Here is a 24,555-nt window from a genome sequence, read left to right on the forward strand (position 1 = left end):
GCTTATACCCAGAACAAACTTAGTTGGTCTCTAAGGTGCTACTGAACAATTTTTTAAGTTGTATAGAGCAGTCTTTGTGCTGGCCAGGGACTGGTGGGAGTTGTACTCTTAAAACATTTGAACCAGGTTGACAGAGGCTAATATAGAGTATTGTATTTGGTTTTATAGCTTAATTACCAACATAAAGTTTGTTTTATCTTCTGTTTTTAGGAAAAGTTGTAGATATTTATTCCAAATTTGATGTAATAGTAAGTATTTACATGTTTTATATCTTTTTAAATATATTTTATATCTCTCACTTTTGCCCAGAGGCTTTTCCTAGAGTAGAATGGTCCTTTTTGCTCTTCAGTTCCTGATATGTCTATGTTAGTCTCTAACTTCAATTATTCCTATGATGGTTTCCATGAGTGCTTCTAGGGGGGTGGAGAGGTAAATTTCCTTGGAGAGGAGAGAGCAACTGGCAACCAACAAAAGAATGCAGTCTGTTACTCGGTGCAAACCTAATGGTGCCCCATCTCCTAATCAAGATCGGGATATCATAGGTTAGCATGCTCCTACATTCTCCCCTCTTCTGTGACCACCCACCACTCAATGTGAGTTTTGTAGCTATCTATGATTAGTGTTAGAGGGACGCGGGTGGCGCTGTGGTCTAAACCACTGAGCCTAGAGCTTGCCTATCAAAAGGTTGGCGGTTTGAATCCCCGCGACGGGGTGAGCTCCTGTTGCTCGGTCCCTGCTCCTGCCAACCTAGCAGTTCGAAAGCATGTCAAAGTGCAAGTAGATAAATAGGTACCACTCTGGCGCGAACGTAAATGGCGCTTCTGTGCGCTGCTCTAGTTTCGCCAGAAGCGGTTTAGACATGCTGGCCACATTACCCGGAAAAAATATGTGGACAAACGTCGGCTCCCTCGGCCAGTAAAGCGAGATGAGCGTCGCAACCCCAGAGTCGTTTGCAACTGGTCTTAACTGTCAGGGGTCCTTTTTATGATTAGTGTTATGTTTACACACTAATTTGCACTAATCCACAGTTTGCAACCATGATTAAAGTGGAAATCTGGTGCAAACTGAAAGGAAATAGGACTACCCATTTGAGACAGGAAGGAGAGGAGTGTGCAAGCTCACTGGGTTTTCCTGATATCCTAAACTTGGTTTGGAGATTAGGAAACATTAATCTGCAAAGAGCCAATCATGTTTAGAAGAGGCACAATAGACCTCCTAACTGGCATGCAAGCTTGGTCATAATGTTATATCTTTGTGCAACCTAACATTGCACATATTTATTTGGATTGTACTCTTAGTGTATCTGGAGGACTGAGTTTTTGTTCCTTTTCTGAAATGATCTTAGTAGCATCGCATTCCTGATATAAGGGGATAATACATTGGGTGTTTCGTTTTTTTTAAAAAAGAGTCTTATTTAATCACTTTTTTTCAGAATCTTGCTGCTGAAAAAACTTATAATAACTTAGATATCACAGTGACACAAGCCCTACAACACCGCTCTCAGTATTTTGAAGGTGTTGTGAAATGCAGTAAGCTGGAAACACTGGAGACCATCGTGGATCGGATAGTTAAAGCTGAGGTGAGATTTCTTGGACCACAACACATTTCTGAGTAGTGTTGCTAACCAGAATTCCAGCTAACACAATTTCAAAGAAGGACTCGGATGATGTCTGCGTAAGACTCCTTCAAAGGTGTGCTAGAATGCGCATTTAAACTTACATTTTATAATCCTACATAAAGCACAACGGCTCTGTACTTCATGGATTCTTTATTCTAACTTTTAAAGACTGTCATATTTCTTACACTTTCTTTAAAATAAAAAAGTAATTGAGCATGATGAACTACTACAGCCTTGGAGACTTCGGGTTTTGGCAAGCAGTGTGACCAAGCCCTGATTTTTGTGGAGATTGTGATGGCTACCTATGAAAACATGTGGCATTGTTGATGGACTGAAGTCTAAAGGTCTTTTACTGAAATGAAGAGGTGGGAGATCTAAAGTTGCTCTAACCTAAGGTTTATAGATGATAAACTTAGCTGGACTGTTGGTGTTTATATGAGAACTGTGACTTCTGCCATATTTTTTAAAACTTGATGAATATTAGTTTGCAAAGGCACATCACAGAAATATGGATTCTGCTAGCGCACCCTTTAATCAGTATTTATGTGACAACTAGTATATGTTGGTTGAAAGGGGAAAAGAAATGCAAACTCATTGAAATGTTCTTGTAAGTTTAATACAAAGCACATAGTTCTGGATAAGGGTGTAATCAATAATTACGCTTTGCTTTCAAAATACTGCACGTTTTGAATTCTGCAGTAATACCAGGGACAGGACAGTTCTTCTGGGATAGTGCTGCCTTTTAGCTACAGGCATGATCACCTTGCAAGCAGCAGGCTAGGAAGTAGCTTCCCATCTAGTTATCAGAAAATGGGTATCCATTTGAGCTTCTAGATTCAAGCTCTTAGACATCCCCCTTAAAATCTTGTGATTTCTTCCTTCCTTCTCCCCTAGGATGGGACAGGATAAATGTTATGAGGTATATGGGAAACTTTCCCATACAACCATCACCATTGTAATGGAACATAGACTCTTCCTTCACTGACAAAGCCCACCAAGCCATAATATGCTTTCTCGTTTTCCCCTCTCCCTGCCCAGTGCCCTAATTTCAGACCATAATTTGAAAAAGTGAAATGCAAAATATTCTGAGTTATATTTTTCATATGGGATAAAATCAGTTATGACACCCGATCAGGTGCACACAAAGCAAGAACAGGTAGCAATGGAAACTTTCCAACATAAACTAAGATAGGTGTGTGCTTTAAAATCAATGGTATATCAATTTTATTTTATATATTTCAAAACACAGACATAGCCGATCTTACAATATCTTTTCAGAAAGATGCCATGTAATTATTTCACAACATACGTAGATACCAGAAATCTGAATTAGATTGGAGGATGGGTGGAGGGTTTTTTAAAGTAATTGGTTATTACTGTTGCGTCTTGGCAGATAAGTGTTTGTACTGTCACTTTATTAATCGATAGCCTTTGAGTAATGAAGCTGTTGAACTTGAGAAAGATGGCCAAGTGACTGACCATGTGATAGTCCATACTTAATAGTCATATTAAACCCATCCATCATAATAACCCTGTCTAAAGTATCGCCAACGTAAGAGGAACATATATAAAAATAGAATTTCCCCCCTTTTCTATTTCTTTCCTGTGTTCCCCATTTGTATCAGGTGGGTATGACTGTTCAAATACAAGAGAAGAGGAGCTCTAAGTTACCTGGCCGGTATGTAGTTCACCTCTGTCCTAAACTGTTGAAGTACCTTGACTTGAACTTTGCTATGTCTATTTCTTTGACAAAGGCCTCTCTTGCTCTTTGTTTCTTGTATTTCTGAGTTACTTTTAGCAAACATTTTGATGGAAGTTTAAAGTGGTTACAAAATTGGAAAATGGTTGAGAGCAATCATAAAACATCAAATGTTTAGTAGAGCCGAGGTCATCTGTTAAGAGTCTGGTCGTTCTTTAAATGCTTTGTGGGAACTGATCATCTCACTATTTTGCATCTTAATCATTTGGGCATCTTTCCCATAAACAACTGCTGTCTTACTCAAATGTCTTCGTGGCAAAGCTACAAGTACTCCATGATAAGTGTGCGTATTTAAAAACAGCTGAACAAAACTTTTGTCAGATTATAAAGTGAAAAAGATGTAGCCCTACTCTAGAAAAGCGTGTCAAGATAAGGTTGTGGACTTTTCCCTCTCAAACAGCTGTTCACATACCCCATATATGAGATGCCAACTGTGGCATACTTCGTGTGGGTTTATGGCACTGCTGTTGGCATGTTCCCCAGTTCAATTAACTAGATGCAAACTCACAAACAGAGGGCTGCTGGCACTGTCTACTCATCAATGCTTGACTGGTTGTACATTTGCCCAAAGGGGTGGCTGTGCAGTATAGCAAACTGCTTTTGAAACTCAGGAGATGTGATATGTGGGGAGGGTATGTTGTTTAAAAGCCCTACTGGGCAAACACAAACTATAATATGCACCTAAAATAGTGGTGCATAAATTTTAAAGGCACACCATTAAGCTGACGTTGTAAATTAGGCTATTCTAATTATAAATATGATTTAACTATGTATGGAACCAGTAACATTACACTTCACTTTTATAATAAAAATAGACTTGTTAGTTTTAGTCTGTTTCTTGTTAGATTATGTGGCAGTGTTTGGGTTACAGACAGTATCTATTTTTAACAAGAACTTTCCACTTGAATGTATTCATAATGAGTAGGAATAATTTCTGTTGAACTTTATATTCTGTTCTGACAATGAGGAAAATGCAATCTGCACTCTCAGATTTCTTCTATCTGTCGACGGACAGTTCTTTACTGTTAAATAACACCTTGCTAGCATTTCAACAATTAGCCTTTCATAGCTGTGAAAAGTGAAATGTATTCTGCTACTGTGCAGCGTGTCCCTGTTCAATTATAGAACAGCTGGGCCTTCAGTTATTCATGTACAAGCCCACAGAAAAGATGTGAATGCAAGTGCTAACAGTGAGAGAAATTGGGACTGCTTTTTAATGACATACTGGTGTAAAACTAAATGGTCTGATCCAGGCTTCACCTAGCGGCATTGGAAAATGGATCCAGTTCATGTTTTCTCTTTGTATCTCACTGTAAATTCAATTTGAATGTGGTGTGCCCTCCTGGGTCTCTGGAGCTGAACAAAAATTTGTTCTGGAAAGTCTCTATATTAATTCATTTAGGGGGAGTTGAGTGTCCTTCTAAATAGCTTGATTCATCTGGCTAATATTAACATGAACGTGGAGTGCACTGCTTATTGACAAATACAGTAATCTCTTAATATGCTTTTGTTTCATGTTTGCAGGTGCATCGATTGGTGGTAGTGAATGAAGCAGATAGTATTGTTGGTATCATCTCCCTCTCGGACATCCTACAAGCTCTGGTGCTCTCACCAGCTGGTATGTATGCAGCATTTATGTACTGAGTTCTTCTGTAACATACAAAGTATCGTACAATAACTTTATGCTCACAACAACTCTTGAAAGTTGAGACTGATGCTGATTTCCTCAAGGCCAAGTGGGCTTCATGACTGAGCCAGTTGTCTCCTGTATTCACATCAAATGTCACAATGATAACCTTATTTGAAAACCAGCACATCTTTTAGTAAGCACCCCTAAAATGTGAATTTCTCCATTATGTGGAGAACTTGTTTAATACTTGTAGTTATCAGTTAGTCGTACAGATTGACCCTTGTGCATGTTGGAGCATTGGTATGCACAGTAATCTCTCCCTTGCACACAAATGTAATGGACTGAACTTGCACTTGCACTTAGTGCCCTGGGCTGCCTCTGATATAAGTAAGCAAAGAATTGTATCCAGGCCACAACTGCTATGAATGCATTTGGGTGTCAGCAGAACTTTGCACCTGGACCATAATGTCCTCTAGTTAAAAAGTTTAAAATAATAAAAGGTACAGTGTATATTGAATTAGAGCTTAAAAGTAAAGTTTATACATTGTATATTATGAATGGTCCAAACTTCCATAAAACTAAAAAGTTTGGCAGGATGCATAATGGCTTTGAAAATTTCACCCCTGGGTGCAGGGGTAGAAAGATCAAATTTTGCCAGGCACAAAAATGTTATGTGTTGAATGCTGGGCAAATGCAATCTCTCCCATGATATGAAAGTGTAGACCATAGGTAGGCAAACTAAGGCCCGGGGGCGGGTCTGGCCCAATCGCTTTCTAAATCTGGCTTGCGGACAGTCCGGGAATCAGCGTATTTCTACATGAGTAGAATGTGTCCTTTTATTTAAAATGCATCTCTGGGTTATTTGTGGGGCATAGGAATTCATTATTATTTTTTTCAAAATATAGGCTGGCCCCCCACAAGGTCTGAGGGACAGTGGACCGGCCCCCTGCTGAAAACATTTGCTGACCCCTGGTGTACACATTTTCTCTCATCTACCTTTATGTTAACAGGTGCCAAACAAAAGGAAGGTGAAACTGAATGATTGCTGTGAACGTATAAACCTTTGTAGAAGAACTTGATTGAAGTTACTGGGTCATCTTTGCCTCAAGAACACTGGCAGCAGTAGAGAAGAGAGAAATGGGGATGAGTATGTGTGTATTGGGACTGCGTGTTGGGTAACTAGTCTATTACTTCCCAGTGACTGTCACACACAAAAAGCAGCATGACAAAAAGCTTATGTATTAAATACAGGCTTGCATTTCAAAATGTTTGCTGAAAGACTTCACATGATGTCCTTCATCTAAAATGCACTGTATCCTGAAAACAAACATCTTTTGTATTTGATAGAAGTCACTGCTCAGCAACAGATCTCTGACATAAGGCAAGTGTATGGCATATTCATATCATAGTGCCTTATGTCAAAAAGCCAACAATATGTCATCGCTGTTGCCCATCACAATAAGAGGAAGTATTGTGTGAAACGAGACACTGTATTTGAATGTTCAAGTCGCTAAACCTAAAACCAAATCAGTTTCAGTTATCATTAGATTTGTCATAAAAGCTGTAATTTGAATATCAGTAGATTACTTTAAGACTTTAATGACAGTTTTGTGTGTTTATAAATGTTGCATTCTGAAGAGATGGTAAAACAAGACTGATCTAAAACCAGCTTTATTTATTTTTATTTTCTTGCAATTTTTTTACACATCTTTGGTGGATAGCTAAAACTTCACCATATTCATTAATAAAACATTGATTGTTATATAAGAAGATCTCTCATTACTAAAAACAGTGGTGCAAACCATGTGGCTTTTAGATGGGTTGTGTACACAAGAGGCACAGAAATCAGGGGTTTGTCATGTATCACCACTAGACACCTCATATTTCCACAGAAAAGAAGCTATGAAAAAGTAATCAACAAAGGAAGCTGAATGTTGATTGCATATAAACTTGCAGAAAAGTAACAGTATCATGCTGGTAGTCTGTAAAGATTGGAATGAAAACCAGGGTGTGACAATAATTCCAAAAGTCCTACTGTGTAATTTTAGTAACAAAAAAATCCTAGGTGTCCAGAAGATGGCATAATCCACTTAAAAATACACCCATAAATCTCCATATGCAGTACAACCACATGTTCTGGCATATTCCATTTTTAGGGCGATTCAGATTAATTCCTTTCAGAAGGCAAACTGGTTATTTGTGTAAACTATAAACATATATTTGTTGTCCAAAATGTAGTTGTTTTTAAGGATGTGCTCTTCTCTTTTTAATAAGCTTATTTTTTAAAAAAAACCAGAAAACAGGCAGTTCTTTTCCCTTTTGAGAAATTAAAGAAAGATATCTGTGGAAGACTCTGGAGTTGAATAGCTTCTTTCCAGGGAAGGTCCTGTCCCTTAAGCATCTATTTGTCCCCTGTACATGGTGTGGATATGTTGGCTGTATACTAGCAGACTGTATCTCTGCAACAAGACTTCCCATCCCTACTGTTCAGACATCATTGCCAAAGTGCCTATGTGTTTCTGCTGAGGCTGTTCCAACTGTGTCTCTTGAAAAGTTTCATGATAACCATTAGTTAACATCGCTGGGGAAGGTTTGTTCCTTTTATTGTCTATTTCCTCCCATAGCAAATAGCTCTCTTTAACTATTACATAATGAAAGGAAGCCAGTAATTAAATCTTCATACACACCACACACAAATGGAACAGGCTTCAGGGGCAATACATAAGTAATCCACACACCCAGTTGTGCTGCATAGGTAGCAATAAAAAGCACTAAACCTGGAATAAGGCATCTACTAATGTTGCAAGAGACCATTGCTGAATGGAACTGCCTTGTGAATAAACATTACAGAAGACTTGGCCATGGAGAAGAACTAATGTGGAGTATATAGTGCTGTATTGTGCCATCCAGATGCTTATGAAAGAGCAGTGTGAAAGGAAAATATATTTGCTGTGTCTGGACATTCAGAAGGTGACACAAGACAAGTCCTAGTTTGCTTCTGCATCATTTATATTTCAAATAGGTGATACATACGATACAAAAAACAAAAGGAACTGATTGTGCTTACAATCCAGAATACCCTGTTCCTTTTATCTACACTCCAAACCATTCTCCTGACCCCTCCAACAATACATGATGGTCTGTGCAAATTTCATTGTCTACAAGGTTGTCAGTACAGCATTGAGGTCTCTCATGAAAGGTGAACAATTATCCAGAGATTTCAGATGGGATAAGATTTTGTCAGCTGCAGCCAGAGTTAACATGGCTGAGAAGGACAATGTACTTTTTCCACCTTTGGTACTGACTTCTATCCTACTTGTATCCTCTTCAGAATGTGTGCTTTAAGCAGGTTAAACATTAAAATTAAATACGTAAGCAAAATACGTGTATGAAACAACGAATGGGAGCAATTATTAGTAAATGCTATTGGATAAGAAAACTACATCCCATGGTGGCCAAAGCATCTTTAAATTTAATAACACTTTATAAGTTGAGAGAAACATTGTATATACTAATAGTATACTCTTTCTTCAAGTGTGAATCCTTATGCAGCCAAAATGGCACAAGGAACTAGGGAAGTATCAACAAACTAGGGAGAACTCAAAGGTTTGCAGAAACAGAAAAACAGGAGGGGTTATGAAACAATATTATCTGAGAGGAGTGAATGGCTAGAACACAAAATATTATTTTATTTGTAAAACTACTTTTCGTTAAAAAATGGCAAAGTTTACAAAGGAAATCAACAAACACAATTAATAGATGGGCAGGGTGCAAGTAATAAATTATGTATCATCATCATCAGAGCTATTTCTCTAGAAAAAGAGGTGCCAGAACTCACCATGAAATCCACCCTCATTCTCTTATAATGGCAATGGCAGCCATCTGAGAGGTGCTGGAACTGAATTACGGCAAGGTCCTGTCTGAAATAAAAGCCCTGATTTATTATTATTATTATTTTATTCAATTTTTCCAATACAAAATTTATACAATCCATACATCTTTTTTATATCCGTTCTCTTTTTGACTTCCCTCAACTTGACTGATACTCCTTTCCTTCTTAATTTCTTACACATTTCTAAAACCTTACTTCCATTATTTTTATAGATTAAGTCTTAATTTGCTCACATTCTAACATTTCTTCTTACAGAGCTTCATTAAAGCTTACAAGCGTTATCTGATTATCACTTAATTTATGCATATACTCTGTAAATTTTTCCCAATCTTCTATAAATCTCTGATCTCATCGATTTCGGATCCTTCCCGTCAGTCTATCAAGTTCTGCATAGTCCGTCATCTTCATGATTTTTTAAAATTATTATTACAGTATATAGAACAGAAAAAATCAAAATCCATAAAATGGGATTCCCCTCTCTCAAGAGGCACATAAATTCTACTGAAACATCTGTAAAACTACCAGCATACATTCACCCATATAGGTAAGCATGCTCTCAACAATTACTTGTCCCAGCAATAGATATACTTTGTATATCTTTGTAGATATACAAAGACTCTACTGTAACACTGTCAGTCTTCTTGGGTAACTCTTATTCAATCTTTTCTATGTGAAACCCAAACTTTGCTGCACCATCTGAGATGAGCCTAATCCTCACTACCCAGAGAGAGAAGTTTTAAAAAAATATTCATTGTATTTATAACCCAGTGGTTCTCAAACTTTTCTCTAGGCCATACTTTCAAAATAAATATTTGTTCACATTGCACTGATTTTTTTTTATTGATCAATGCATCCAGAAACAAAAAAAGGACTCACAGTAATGTTCTACAAAATATATATATATATATTGATAATGCAGGCGGTAACCATTTTGTTTGGGGGTTTCATTCCTGGCCCTCAGGTGCGTCAGGAAAGTGTGCATAAGCCCGTTACTCCCTCATTCCGACCTCCGAAAGGACCCACTAGTCAGCAGTTGTGCATCAATTGGACGCGTACAGAATGGTTGCTGCCTGTATGCTATACTATACTATACTGCACTGAAATGTTTAAATGTTTCTTTGATGGTCCTTGAATCTTCTTGCCACACTGCCATCCTTTTCTGCCACACTATTGTGGCACCACCACATCCTTACAAGAACCACTGCTCTGAACCACTACATCACACTGGCCCCCCATAAAAGTTACTCTATGCTAGTTACACATATGCTTGGGAGAAGCAAGTGAGTTGGAGAACAGGAGATAAGGAAGCACACCCAACACCATGTTGTCAACCAGCAACCCTCCCCCCCCCACAAAAAAATCCCGGGGAACCTGCCTGCTTTGGAACCTATAATGTAGGTTTTGGGCAGAAACCTATAAGGCCTCTTCACCCAGTCCTTCACAAAGAGCATAATTTTAACCATGTAAGTTGTAATACAGTGACTAATGTGCATATAATTTCTCTGTGTGAGTGCATACAATATTAGCATTATTAGTCACTGATAAAAGCAGCCAGTGTGGTGCAGTATCGCTGTAGCAGACTTGAGCCGATGGCTGAAATCGCTGCACTTGACCGTGAACCCCAACCAAATCACAACCCTCTTAGTTTGCTCTAGTTTACAGCGTGCTGCGAGGGGGAAACGGAAAAACTCAACTCTGCCGTTCCCTTCCTGAATGGGAAGATTTTATTTTGAAATCTTTTAAGATAATATTTTCGTTTTCTATTATGTTGTCTGTATGCCCTATATTTGACTTTCTTCAGATTGTTTTATTTATGCTTTACTGATTTAATATGCTGTAAACCTCTTGGAGATTTTTCTTAAAAATATAAAGCGGTATAGAAATTAAATAACTAAATAAAAATACTGTAGCCCCCCCATCCACACACGTGGTAAAGCCATTCAAGGAATCAAACCCAATCAGTGTAAATATCGTAGCACTCGTGATTCAGGTACTGTACACACAAATCCCTGGGATAGTAAGATTCGTCAATGCATTTTTTAAAGCTTTCCCAGTGCACTAGAGCCGCACGTTAACACAGAAACCACCGGCGGCTTCTTGCCAGCTGCCCGCTAGTAAGGGGACATTTTGACAATGGGCCCAGCACGCACGCGCTGCTCTTTCCCTCACGCAAGGCCGCTCGCTATCTCCTGCCAATCACCGGAGAGACCACCCCCGCGACTCCACCCTCCCACACCTTCCATTCGGATTTAGCCAATAGCAGCGAGTCATCAGCGGGACCCAATCAGCAGCCCCGTTCGAGCGCAAAGCCGCCGCCGCCCCGCCTTCCGCCAACCAACAAAAAATAGCCGATATATCCAACCAACGTCTGCCCCTCCTGAGGAGGTGAAAAGGAGTGGGCGGGGTCGGGAGAACGAGCCAGAGCCAGAGCCAAACAACCAGGCGGGGCAACCCCCTTGAGGGAAGGATGACGCAGCGAAATTTCCAGCGCGAGCTCGGCTCGGCCGTTTGCCCGCCTGCCAGTCCAACGGCGAACCTCTCCCTCGCCCGTGACGCAAGCGCGCACGACGGCGGCCGTACGTGGGCGAGCGAATGCTGAGGCGCAGATGCGCGCACGCGCGAGCGGGGGGGTGAAGGGGGAGGAAGCGGAGGAGGAGACGGCCGAGGACGGCGGTTGTCACGTGAGTGAAGCGGGCGCCGTCGCATCGCCGTGCCTCTCAGTTAGTCAGCGAGTCCCGCGCGGTCCGTCTCTTCCCCTCACCCCTCCCGCCGCCGCCGCCTTGCATGCCGCGCGCTGCCGCCCCCTGCCGCCTCTACCTGTCCCCAGCCGGCCCCACCTAAGGCCTCGGCCGCCTCCTCCGCCTCCTCGTCAGGAGCAGCGCCTCCCGTTCTCCCTCTCGTCCCGCCCGCCCGTGGCCGGAGCCCTTGATGTGGTTCGGGGCCCGGCGGGGAAAAGATGCCGCCGTCCAAGTCCCGTAAGATCGCCATCCTGGGCTACAGGAGCGTGGGTGAGTCACTCCCTGAGGCGGGTGGAGGGTGCGGGGAGCGGGCCCTGAGGGGCTCCTCCAGACCGGGGCGCTTCCCTCAAGCCCCCCACGCGGGCGCGCCCGCCCTCGGCCCAAGTTGAGGCTCCGCAGGCGGACGTGCGCGCCGCTCCCGCCTCGTGGCTTGGCGGCCGAAAGGGGGCAGCCCGCCTTGGAAGCCGGTCGCAGGTGAGGAGGACGACGACGACGACGACGACCCGCCTTGGGCCTGTCAGCCGTTTTCCGGGCGGGCTGCTGCCCTGCCTGCTTTCGGTGCTGGCGGGGATGGGAAGCGTGTGGCGGTGGCCTCGCGCGCGTGTCTGGGTGCATTTCCCCTTAGCCTCGCCGGGCTCCCCCCGGGCAGATGCCTCACAACTCCCGAGGCCGTTTTCTCCGGAGAGGCTCCGAGCGGCCGTTTTGCATTTCCCGCGTCTGCAGAGGCGACTTGTTAATCTTCCGCGGTCTGGCTCGCGGGGAACACCGTTCCCGCTCCAGGCTGACGTGAAATCTCTTTACCAGCCCACCCCCTTCCTCGTGCAAAGCGTGGTTACGGGTAATGATGGTTTCCGGGGCAGCTCCACTCCCATCCACTGCGCCTGGCACCGCATACCCAAGATCGCGCTTTCGCAATCATGTTTTTGTAGCTGCCGCTACAGTGAGTGACAATCTTTTCTTGCCGCTCCACACATTTGGTCTTTGAGAGCAATCGCTTCCGGTGACCCACCGCGTTAAGAAAATTGGGTGGTTTTTTTCCCTCCACCCATCCCCGAAGTTGGAAACTGGTATGAGTTGGTTGAAATGAGTTGGTGGAAATAATTTGCACATTCGGTTCTGTAAATTATCCTGGTCTGAAGATGACAGTGTGTCTTAAAGCGTTAGTGCAAGTTAACCAATTTGAGTTTTGTTTCCTCAAACTACATTGCTATGTGGGTCAGTTATTATGGATTTATTGCATGTTAACAATGTGTTGGGTACTGTACAGGAAGAGAAGTGATGCATTACTAAAACCATTCACCAATTTTCTTGGTCTGATCCCGTGAGGAAGATAACTATGGCTTTGTCTTGTCTCTTGGACATACTTTATAGACCTGCTTAGCTTCTGCACCAAAGGACTTTCATAGGGAGTAAAACTCATTCAAGCAGAATTCCCCAGAAAGCTGGTAGTGGTTTGAAACTAATCACAGGTGCAGTTTATACATATAAAAGACATTAACTTCAGTTTGCTCTTTGTAAATCATTTTACTTTTTTGTTTAAAGTAGTTTAGATTAGGGGGTCTCAAGATTTGCCAAATTAAGTCTCCCTAAATCATTGGCCAAGTTTTTCAAATGTAAGATTAGAAAGTAATTATTGTGGAGTAATTGAAAATGAAGTAATAATTTACTTAGGACATGTAGTGGAGGTGCAGGGGAATGTCTCTGAAAGAAGCCTCCTCCCTTTCCTAGCAGCTGCCTCCTTATGGAGGCCCAAATCAACTTCAGGGATTGGGCAAACTTCTTTTATTTTGCTTGCTCAAACATTTAGCAGCTTGTCTAGTTTCTGACTGTTTCCTCCAGGTGTGATGATGGGACAGGTAAACACATAGTAAAGGGTGTGACTGTATGTGTGTGTTTTTCATTGGCTACTGTACAGCAAGTGTTAAAGTATATTAAATAGTATGTATTTGATTGTATTAGAAAGCTCAATGGACACCTGGTCTTTGTCAGGTAAATGGGGTCACTTTCAAAATACACCTGAGGGCAAAGAGCATGTGACCACTTCTACAGCTGACAAAGCTGCATTGGGGACTCATCACATCTTTTATGGCGCACACCTACACAACAAAGTGTTAATTACATGGGCACTTGAACACAGGTGTTTTCACATGTGTATCATTGTACAAATAGCATTTGTCTGGAAGCTATGATTGGCAACAGCTTACCATTGAGTTCACATTTGGCAGCAAACCTGGGTTTGCCACCTTGTCATACACACAAAAAAAACCTTGAGTGTTTAGTAAAGGTCTTCTGGTACATGAGTAAGTCAGCCGTGCAGTTTGTTACAGTTTGCTTGAAACATGTAGCAAGTGCTTTGGGATGCCCCTCTTTCCATCCTCTTACTGCTCACCAATCTAAACAGCACTATCATAGGTCATTTAAAGCTGGAATCTAACCCTTTTTTAACACTGTGCTCTCTGCTTTCTCCCCTAAGGGTCCATGGACCTTTAAATGCTGAAATGAGGGCATTCTTTAGATATTTTGTTCTGTTCTAAACAAAAGTAATGGTAAAGATCAAGGTGGGTGGAAGAAGGGCTTCAAAGTCCAGCTATATAAACAAACTGGGTAGCAGCATCCACAGTGTAAACCAGCTGAGTGTTAAGTCATAGTGTGTAAAATAAGTTATTTCCAACACAAGGTGGGAGGAGTCCAAAGTTGAGGAGCTGTTCATGTTCACTTTCACAGTACACTTTCTGGGTGTTTAATCTTTATTTAAGTTTTATTGTATAATGTAGATAAGAGAAATGTTTAAATAGGCAGGTACTTCTATTCCAGCTTCCTTTCTCGTAATGACTGCCATAATGCTTGGAAATGTGATGCTGAAACATACTTTGGTTTATAGGGCCTTTTTTGTTGTAGGAGAGCTTGAATGATGTAGTGGTTAGAGCAGGGGTAGTCAACCTTTTAATACCTACTGCCCACTAATGCATCTTTCTTGATGGTAAAATTTCCTCACCGCCCACCGGTGCTCAATGGAAGGAGGATTCAGCTTGTGCCGTAGAACCCCCTACCGCCCACCTAGAATCCTGAAACACCCATTAGTGGGCGGTAGGGACCAGGTTGACAATCCCTAGGTTAGAGTGTTGACGTAGAACCAAGGTTCAAATCCCCATTCCATCATGAAGCTCACTGGGTAACCTTGGCCCAGTCACTACCTCTCTTCCTAACCTACCTCAGTGGGGATTAAATGAGGAGGAGGAGAACCATGTACCTTTGAGCTCCTTGGGAGAAAAGGGTGGACTATAAATTAAATAAGTGAAAATTATTTAAGGAAAAATATACAGAGGTCAGGTTTTCATATCTACTCAGTGAAGCAGGCCTTTTTACTAGGTTCAGTGAAGCAAACACACTTTCAGCTCTGGCAGAAGGTACAGGTGGTTTAGCTAATATCAGACCCTTGTTTTGAAGAGCGATCTTTAAAATGATATGTTCAATCCAGAACCTTAACTCCATGTTAAAATAGTTTCCAAGTACAGTACAACCTTATAAAGTTCTCATCTGCTGTATCTTTCTTCATATACTTTGGGGAAGAATGGTTGTCAAGTTAGTGTCATAGAATTATTACCATAGCAATTCCTTTTCCCTCCCCTCTCCACCTTTATTGGGAATGAAGAGGAAATCAAGGCAATGCAATAGAACAAAGCAGATGTAACACTGACATGCTTCTCTGGTAGTGTAAAATCTACAGCGACTTTGGTTTCAGAAACCCTTCAGATGCTTTCTCAGTGTGAAAAAGGCATACCTCAAGGCTTTCTTCATGCCTGGATCAAGTTCCAGTTGTTGTAATTCCATTTCTTTCCCTGGCACAAAGATTATAGAGAGGCCTGAATAGAAGAACAAAAATGTAGCTTGTTCATACAATGTGACCAAGGAAACAATCAGCACCAGTCTGTAATTGAATGCAAGAATTTGCCCTACATGTGTGGACTTTACAGGCTGGTATGGCAAAGATAATTCAAGTGTAAGGTAGCCTCTTTGTATAAGGCTCAAGCTAGCAGAGGTATAAGGCAAAGAAAGTACCCGGTTAACAAAGTAATTAGATTAGGAAAGTAAAGGTAGACTTTCTAATTCATTAAATCATTTGGATTGCCTGAAAATAGCTATCCTACAATATTTGTTTGCTTACTGATCTGAAAATGGCCCACAGAACTCTCTGAAGGAGGCCTACTCTTGTTGAAACCTTTGCACACATACAGTGAAGTACACAGGACAGAGTCTGACCATTGGCCATCCAGCTCAGTACACTTGACTGACAGTGGCTTTACAGCATTTCAGACAGGAAGTTCCTTCTATAAAAGCAGGAAAGATGAGCTGGGGCTCTTCTAGCATTCAAAGTTTCATCTGGGGAGAGGCAAGTGCAGAAGGGCTCTATGGAGGATCCATATCTTAGCCCAGGGGTCAGCAACCTTTTCCAGCTGTGGGCCGGTCCACCGTCCCTCAGACCATGCGATGGGGCTGGACTATATTGGGGGGAGAATGAACCAATTCCTAAGCCCCACAAATAACCCAGAGGTGCATTTTAAATAAAAGCACACATTCTACTCATGTAAAAACACACTGATTCCCAGACCATCTGCTGGCTGGATTGAGAAGGCGATTGGGCTGCATCTGGCCCACGGGCCTTAGGTTGCCTACCCCTGTCTTAGTCTTATAAAACACTGATATACAAGTGGCAACCATTTTAGATTCATTCAGTTGACATGTGATTGCCATCGCGTGGGTCCTTTTGGACCTGGAAGAGGGCAGAACGTTCTTATACATGCTCCACCAACACACACAGGGGCCAAGAACACAACCCCCATGTGAAATGGTCACCATCTGTACCTTAAGGTATTAGTGCTAGGTTTTAAAGAAAGAAAAGACTGGTTTATGCTAGTGTAGTGTTGCATTCTATGCCTTTGGTGTGAGTTTCTTTTCTTAGTTATTTCAGTTATGGGCGCTTAAATATTAGACACATTTTCAAACATGGATGGGGGAATGATCATAATGGACAAGGACAATCTGCAATTAAAAGTTGCCAAATATTTAATCACACCACTGAAACAGCTGCTGAAATGCAGTTTTACACAATTCTTTGGTCATGGTCTTCACTATTTGCTGAATCCAGATCTTGTTCTTAAGCAGGATAGCTGCTCCTGAGTAGTAGTCTGAAATGCCAGCTTTAATTAAAAGCTTCATTTTATTCCTGCCTGTCTAGTGGCAAATCTTACTGCAATGCACTTGTTAATGGTAGCAGTAAACTCTAGAGGCAGCATGTTTGACTGTAATACCAAGCCACTGGAAGGGTTGTTTAAGGACACTGTGCTAGAATTAACTCCTGAGTTGCCTGGTTTGCATTTCTGAGCTTTTTTTTCTCATCTCACTCTCAACAATACTTAAAACAGTCAAGCTGCTAACATATTTACATAGGATACCTTGTTCAGTCACCAACTCCTTTTAACACTTCCTGTATTTATATAAATATCAGTTTCCTAAATGCAATGCATAGTCTACAAATATAGACACTGATGTAATTGAATCTTAGGTCTCTGTGCTGTGGAAGCCTCAAATATTTTTGGCTCGTACTATGAAGCTATTTGACACCGTCAAATGGAACTTAGCTCTGACCTTCCAGTTTTGTGTATTTGAATAATGTGCACTTTCTAGGGCTGATTTGCAATAACTTATTGGCATACCTTTGCAGTAAATCCTGACAAAATTGATTTCTTTTTCAGAGCTACCTTAAACATTGGAAGTAAAATATCTTCAGCTTCTTTGCATAATAAAATTCATCTTTTTCATAATATAACTGCATGTATGTGAATTCTTGGCCTTAGCTGATGAATATATAGCACCTTGCCTGTAATGCTGTTTGCTGCATTTCCCTTGTGAGGTAAAACACGGCTGTTATTTAGATTATAAATCAAGTGATGCAACTTCGAAGTTAAAATTCTGTTAGTATTCAAAATGAGCAAAGAGGCTCCCAGTTTAGAGCCTGTTTTCAGCGCTTGCTCTTGCTTTGGGGACCACATTAAGCAGGGCTATTGATGTATTTGCATTGATAACTCTTGCCAAAGGAAGGCATGCCTGATTTTTCCAGACACTGCTGGTCCTACAGGAATATGGTGAGAGGATTTCCCCACCCCTCATTTACTTCAGTTTCTGTCCTCATCCATGCCTCAAATGGCTTGGATTAAGTAACTGTTTAAGGTGGTGCAGGTGGGAGGCCACACTAAAAATAGAATGTCTGAGATAGATAGTTGAATTATATTGAAATTAGACACATACACATCTGCCCACTTAACTTCGTGCGTCAAATGCAGGATCAGCACATCTCAGTATTCAGTCTGAGGCTGTTATCTCAAAGATGAGGGTGTCTCACAGTTTGGGGGCAGGTACTGAACCTTTTCATTATAATATGGTCCTCGGATGATATTGTACCGTTTGATTCATTGATCTTAAAGGCTGTGGATGGGAGAGAAAGCTATCTAGGAGGTGTGCTAGGCCTACTTTGACATACACTCTGGGATCACAAATATTGGCTTTCTTACTAGCCATCCATTACTTTTAATGAAGAGCTGGAGTCAATCAATATATTGAAGGCCACAGGTTCCCTGCCCCTGCCATAGAAGAAGTGTGTGGGCTATCAGGGGCAGTCTTCAGATTGTCTCTAATGTAACTTGGGGGTTGTGCTATGGTCTCTCACAGGCCAGTCCAACTTCTCATACCAAGGGGGCCACAAGAGTACTTCAACACAGAATCCATGGGCAACGCACTTCATTAAAGTGTTTGCAATAGATTTATCGTTATTTAATAGGCACAATTAAGATAAATTTATCAATTGTGTATTTAATTAAATATATTATTTAAGTAAACACATTTTAACACAGAGATGTATGTGCTTACGTTAATAACACATGACACAAAAAATATCTTCTTAAGGCTTTTATGTTATTTTTTCTTTAACGTTGCCAAGGGCTGCCAAAAAAGCCATCATAGACCACATCCAGGCCACGGGTTGAACCACCCTGGTCTACCATGTTGCTTACTTCCAACTGCAACTTCCCACTTCAGATTTCCAGCTATCTTTCAGTGCAGCCTCAAGAGTTTGTTTGCAGTTTTCTTGGCTGAGAAATTGAACTGTTGTGTTTACAGGTTCATCCATACATGAACTTAATGTGAATTTGAAGCAGCGTGTGCCTTTTTGTGTGTATGTGCTCTCAACATGACATTTCCCCCTATCCAATTGGCTTCCTGCAGTTTTTCAACAATAAACGCAGATTTGGGGAAAATCCGAAAAGGGGAATTAAATGCAGTATAAAACCACTAGTTACTCTGCTGTGAATACACTGAAGTGCATTTTGTGGGCGGCTCTGGTGACATTTCTGTCACCACACCCCCTACTTCCATTTTGCTTCCGTCAACTGGTAGGGTATGTTCCCCCTTTTTAAAACCAAATCAGCTGTTTTTCACAGAAGAGATCTTGCAGAAAACAACTGTATTAAAAACAAAAAAGAATCCCTTGCAGATTCAGGAGGCAGGGAAGGGGATGGTAGCCTTTCATGACTCCAAACCATTACCTGATTTTGAGTACACATATTTAAATATTATTTAGATAATGCAGCCTGGATAGCTCATTTGGTTAGAGTGAGATGCTGATAATGCCAATGTTGCAGGCTCGATCACCATATGGGGCAGCAGCATATTCCTTCATTGCAGGGGGTCCACTTCCATCTCTACATTTCTATGAATCAAATATCAATTAACTTTTGTTCCAGCACATGGTCTGCATTTGGAGGCATGTACCAAAAGGGGGGGGGACTATGTAGGGACAGCAATTGATTCCCCCCCCACCACCAGTTGCCTCTTTAAACCTAGGCAAAAAAATCATGAGGTGTCTAAAATTCAGGTCATTAACTGTCAACAATAGAAGAATGTTTGAAATTAGAAGTCAGAGCAGCACGGAGATGGGAAATGAGAAAAATTGGCAGCTAGGGGTGCTGGGAAAATCTTGTAAACTCTACTTGTGTTTCCCATTTTTTTTGGTTTGGTGACCCACTGGTCCTAATTTACTTGGTACGATAGCCCACCAAATTATTGTCACGTGAATTTGGGACCTTAGGTCTTCTCTGCCACTAATCATCAGAGAGTAGTTCCAAATTGTTAAAATGTAATAATCAAGCCTTTTTGAAATTTGCTTCTAAGTGTCAATTCTGTAGTATGATATGCAAATGAAGTTATAAGACGTATTCATCATTCCAGTTGCGGATTACAAGCAATCATTATTTTGGGTTTACTCTTGCACAGGCTTCGCTGCTCTATAGGACATCAAGCACTTTGCCCAGACCAGAAGACCCCATTGAACTCTGCCTGTGAATGTTCAGTAAACCCTGCCTGCTCCTTAGTAAATTGTTCTCTAAGACCCTGAGGACTAGAAACTTCTTATAAAAAAGGACATTCTGAATTTGTGGCCAGTATTCTAGACATTCCTCTCTTTGCCCATTTTACTGTATTGCCACTTCCCTTTGAGTTGCATGCAAGGAACATGAAAAATATAGCTCATGTTGGCAGACTGATGATAGAAGACCAGTGTACTTCCTTCTTAATCTTGTAGTGGATTTTAACTGACAGAAGGAGGTTTGCTGGAAGCAAAACTGTCTTAGGGTATAAATCTCGATGGAGATATGGATAATCTTGCTATGTTGTCCAGTGTGGTGGCTCTTCAAACTGAAGAGCAGTTATTTTGGAAACGAATAGAGAAGTTGGGGGGGTTATACTTCATAAGAAATTGTTTAGCCCGCGAGGGGGGGGAAGGGTTAAATTTGAAAGTAGGTTTAACATAATAGTTTTTCATGAAATTGTATGATAGCATTAAGACTAGAAGTGGCAAAAATAAAACTAAGCTTGAAGTACTCAGTGCTTTTTTTCAATATTTCCATGTTATATGGTGTGTAATGACTTAGCAGTGGACCCAGAGCTACCTTAAACCCCCAGTCCCTAGGCCTAATTAAGTCAGGCAGTATGAGGTCTGTGAGGCTGTTTTCTCAAAATCCACACCCATCTGCCCCATGTCACATATGACATCAGGGGTGGGGCAGGTAAAAATATGGCTGAAAAGCAGCAGTTGGGAGCTTGTAAGGTGTTCTCCTAATTGCTCCCTGGCAGTGAGCCCCACTGGGAGACAGAATAATTGATCCCTAGTGCACCAAATGAGGCTTGCTCTCTATACCAGTCAGCCGAATGGCAGTTATCATGAGCCCCTTTGAAGGTACAATGTAAGTACCAGTCAGTTGATCAGCCCCTTTGAAGTTGTCGCTGCCCACCATCATTATTTTATTATTTATATGCCGCCCATCTGACTGGGTTGCCCCAGCCAGTCTGGGCGGCTCCCAACAAAATCTTAAAATCACAATAAAACTTCAACCATTAAAAACTTCCCTGTACAGGGTTGCCTTCAGATGTCTTCTAAAAGTCATATAGTTATTTATCTGTTTGACATCTGATGAGTGGCAGGTGCCACTATTGAGAAGGCCCTCAGAGCTGGACCTCAGTGTCTGGGCTGGATGATGGTAGTGGAGACGCTCCTTCAGGTATACAAAATCGAGACTATTTAGAGCTTTAAAGGTCAGCACCAACACTTTGAATTGTGCCTGGAAACGTACTGGAAGCCAATGCCGATCCTTTCAGAGTGGAGCTAGGTCGCAGTGGCCACTCCCAATCACCAGTCTAGCTGCCACACTTCTGGATTAATTGTAGTTTCTGAGTCATCTTGAAACATAGCCCCACATAGAGTGCATTGCAGTAGTCCCAAGCGGGAGATAACCAGAGTATGTACCACTCTGGCAAGACAGTCCGTAGGCAGGTAGGGTCTCAGCTCTTGTACCAAGTGTTGCTGGACACAGATTTAATAATGTGAGGTAAGTGATAGGTGAGCAGCCCTGTCTACCTGCTGGAGTTGACCTGTGGAGGAGGCAAGGATTCGACCCAAAGACCAGATTGAGTCTCCCACCCTGGTCTTTGGCAAGCAGCAAAGTAGCAAACTTGCTTCTCTTGTCACAACGTCCTCTATTATCATACCATTGGAGGTGTCTGTCCCACCACTTTAAATCTGTTGAGCGCAGTTGGGATAGTTCTGTGCTCTTTTTGGCTTCTACAAATTTATTATTATTATTATTATTATTATTATTATTATTATTATTAATAGTTTAAGCTTCATTAACAAGAAAAGGGATGCTACAGAATGTTAGCATTTTAAAGGCGCTTAAGATTAATTTATGAAATTCAGTTCTGTGTACTTATTAATCCAAGAGTTATTTATAGTTTATGGAGAAGGGAGATAACGGGAAAAGGCAGTTCACTGAGAACCTAGACAATTATAGAACACTAAGCACAACATCAGAATAGTTAGTACTTTGAAGTAGATTTCAAAACAAACCACTGAAGTTTAGAAATATCCCATCTGGAACTTCTATCAGTGCATGGGAATGCAAGAGAGCGCAGGAAGAGGACAGTGCCAGAATTTCCTCCCTCATGGCACGCTGCTTGCTGCAAGTGGGAAGGATGGTCTTGAGAAAGCAGAGCCATGTTCAATTTGGCCCTCAGGGAAGTGTAAAGAAGAAGAACACCCACAGGGCACCTTCTCTCTCCCCCCCTCCCTGTCTGCCACAGCCACAATATACAGAAAAACACTTCAAATCGAGCCAGTATTGAGTCTATCCAAAAATTTTCTTTTTAGAATTATGTTGTTTATACATAGTGCATATGCTATCCATACCTCTGAAAATGATCTAAGCATGCTCTGTTGATGCTTTCTGTTGAACCCTACCTTGAAGCCTTAGTTTTTGTAACTTCAAAACTCTTTTCAAGTCCACCAGCAGCTGAATCAGAATAGAGACTTGAATACATGTTTTATAGGAAGGGGGTGTAAGTACTTCTGCTTACAACTCCAAAAGATTAAAGACAAAAATATGGACTCGTTTGCTTCCTTCTTTCCACCAGTTTTTAACAAGAACAGTTTTTGATGTGATTTTAAAAAAATAATAATAAAGATTTTCATGGTTTACAAAAGTATGTGCATTGTCGCTTTTTCAGGTTGTGTTTTCTACAGATTGATTACATTTGTTGGGAGACTTTAGTGTTGTATACAGTGTAAGGTTGGGGAAGAAAAGGGGGCAGAGAGGGGAAGGGGGTGGTAAAACCTATATTCTTTTACTTAGTATATGTGTGGGGTTTTGTGTCAGCATCACTTGGGAAGGTTCTCTTTCCATTCACTTGTTATGTTTCCTTGATAGAGAGCTTGAAGGGGGACGGGGCATGTTTGGTGGTTTTAGTTGGCTGCAGTGAGATTTGTTAGCTGGGGGGAGGGGTGTGATTGTTGGGTGACGCTAGCCATATTGATTCGTATGCTGTCAGTGGATTCTTGAACAACAACGAAAAAGTGTTGAAAATAACTTGGCCAGTTACTTTAACCCTCCTGGACTCCCCTAAATGCTATAAAGGGTGAGTCACTGACCCTTTATAGAAGGTCAGAACCTGAGATATGAAAGCTAGGAGCTAAATGGCACCTTAAACCTAGGTTATAGGCTCAACAACGGAATGTCTAGGCACACTTTTTTTTATAACAATACAGAGCTGAAATTGAATGAACTGCAGCTAAAATATTATGTTCATTTTTCACATGGTCTAGTCCTTCCCCTGCCCACCCCTCTAATAATCTTAAGTGGGTCTCTTCTCCAGTTTTCAGAGAGTAGCTGGAAGGGGAGAGGCAGAAAAGTGTCCTCCTTTCCTTCCACTCTGCAGTTTTAATCCGAAATCTTAGGCACAGTACTGCACCCAGAGCTCAGAAACTGCTCACACTAATGAAATTCCCTTTCACAAAATGTGCCTAGAACAGTGGGAGTTTTGAACACTGGTTGTTGAATATGGATTTAAAGCAACTTTGAGCGTTGTTGCAGTTTTGATTCACAGATGGCAGCCTAACATGAAGAAGACAAGCCACGCCAGCCCACAGTCTTGGTACAGGCAGACATTTTAGACTTGCACATAACAGTGTTCTTTCCCTCTTCCCACTCATACTTGAAAGTAGTCAGGAGCTATTGTGCTTTATCCTGTCTGACTGCAATTTTGCAATATATTCCAGTGCCATTTGGCCAGCCCTGAACTATAGCTAAGCATGCTGCTTGCCTGCCCACACTTGGTTGGCAAGGAGCCCGGAAGCTTGAACGTTGCATAACTGGCAGCTTCTTAAATGATGAACATTTTTTCATGTTAATTTAGTCTGCTTGCTGCTGAATAGGTAATTGAACTTGTGTTGTCACATATTATAATTCATTATTCCCATCTCTGCTCTAGTGGGGTTTTTTTTTTTTTTGGTTTTTTAAAAGGGCTTCACACTTTTTACCAATGTGATTGGCAGAATGTTTTGGATTTTTGCTGTCCCTATGTCATCCATAGAATGCCACCCCCGGCCTTGTGCTATCTGAATTTCTGCTGGTTTGCTTTCAAATGTGCCTTTACTATGTATTACAACGCCTGTGAATGAAAAATTGGATTCAGTTCAAATGGGCGAAAGCAACATTTGAAAACATTTTATAATTAGACCAACGGGAATTTTGCTGTGCCCATCAAATGAAATATTTCTGCCCAGCTGATACGTGAAATCAGTTTACAGTACAAGGTTTTCTGTAGACATCTTGAAGTTATAGTGAGGACATAGGAATCTCCCTTATACTGAGTCAGGTCTTTATAGCTCAGTGTTTTCTGTTTTGTCCACGGCTGTACAGGATTTCAGGGGTCTTTCCCAGGAGATGCCAGGGATTGAACCTGGGACCTTCTGCATGTAAGACAGGTGTTTAACCCCACTGAGCTTATGGCCCTTCTTTTGCAACAGTAACGCATATC

At 41.5% G+C, this 24,555-nt stretch overlaps 2 protein-coding genes across 2 annotated transcripts in view; both read left to right on the top strand.

Moving 5' to 3' along the window:
* PRKAG2 (protein kinase AMP-activated non-catalytic subunit gamma 2) overlaps positions 1 to 6,675 on the top strand; it is a 205,627-nt gene extending 198,952 nt beyond the window's left edge. Inside the window, 4 exon segments of the mRNA XM_081882786.1 lie at positions 211 to 248; positions 1,433 to 1,579; positions 4,902 to 4,995; positions 6,018 to 6,675. Of these exon segments, the coding sequence (XP_081738912.1) occupies positions 211 to 248; positions 1,433 to 1,579; positions 4,902 to 4,995; positions 6,018 to 6,049 (311 nt within the window). The 3' untranslated portion in view covers positions 6,050 to 6,675.
* Positions 6,676 to 11,586: 4,911 nt separating this feature from the next.
* RHEB (Ras homolog, mTORC1 binding) overlaps positions 11,587 to 24,555 on the top strand; it is a 28,078-nt gene continuing 15,109 nt past the window's right edge. The window contains exon 1 of the mRNA XM_081882751.1: positions 11,587 to 11,907. Coding sequence (XP_081738877.1) covers positions 11,856 to 11,907 — 52 coding nt within the window. The 5' untranslated portion in view covers positions 11,587 to 11,855. The remainder of the gene's footprint in view (positions 11,908 to 24,555) is intronic.

The sequence above is a fragment of the Podarcis melisellensis genome (genome assembly GCF_964234715.1).
Source record: "Podarcis melisellensis genome assembly, chromosome: 12".
NCBI classification, from domain to species: domain Eukaryota; kingdom Metazoa; phylum Chordata; class Lepidosauria; order Squamata; family Lacertidae; genus Podarcis; species Podarcis melisellensis.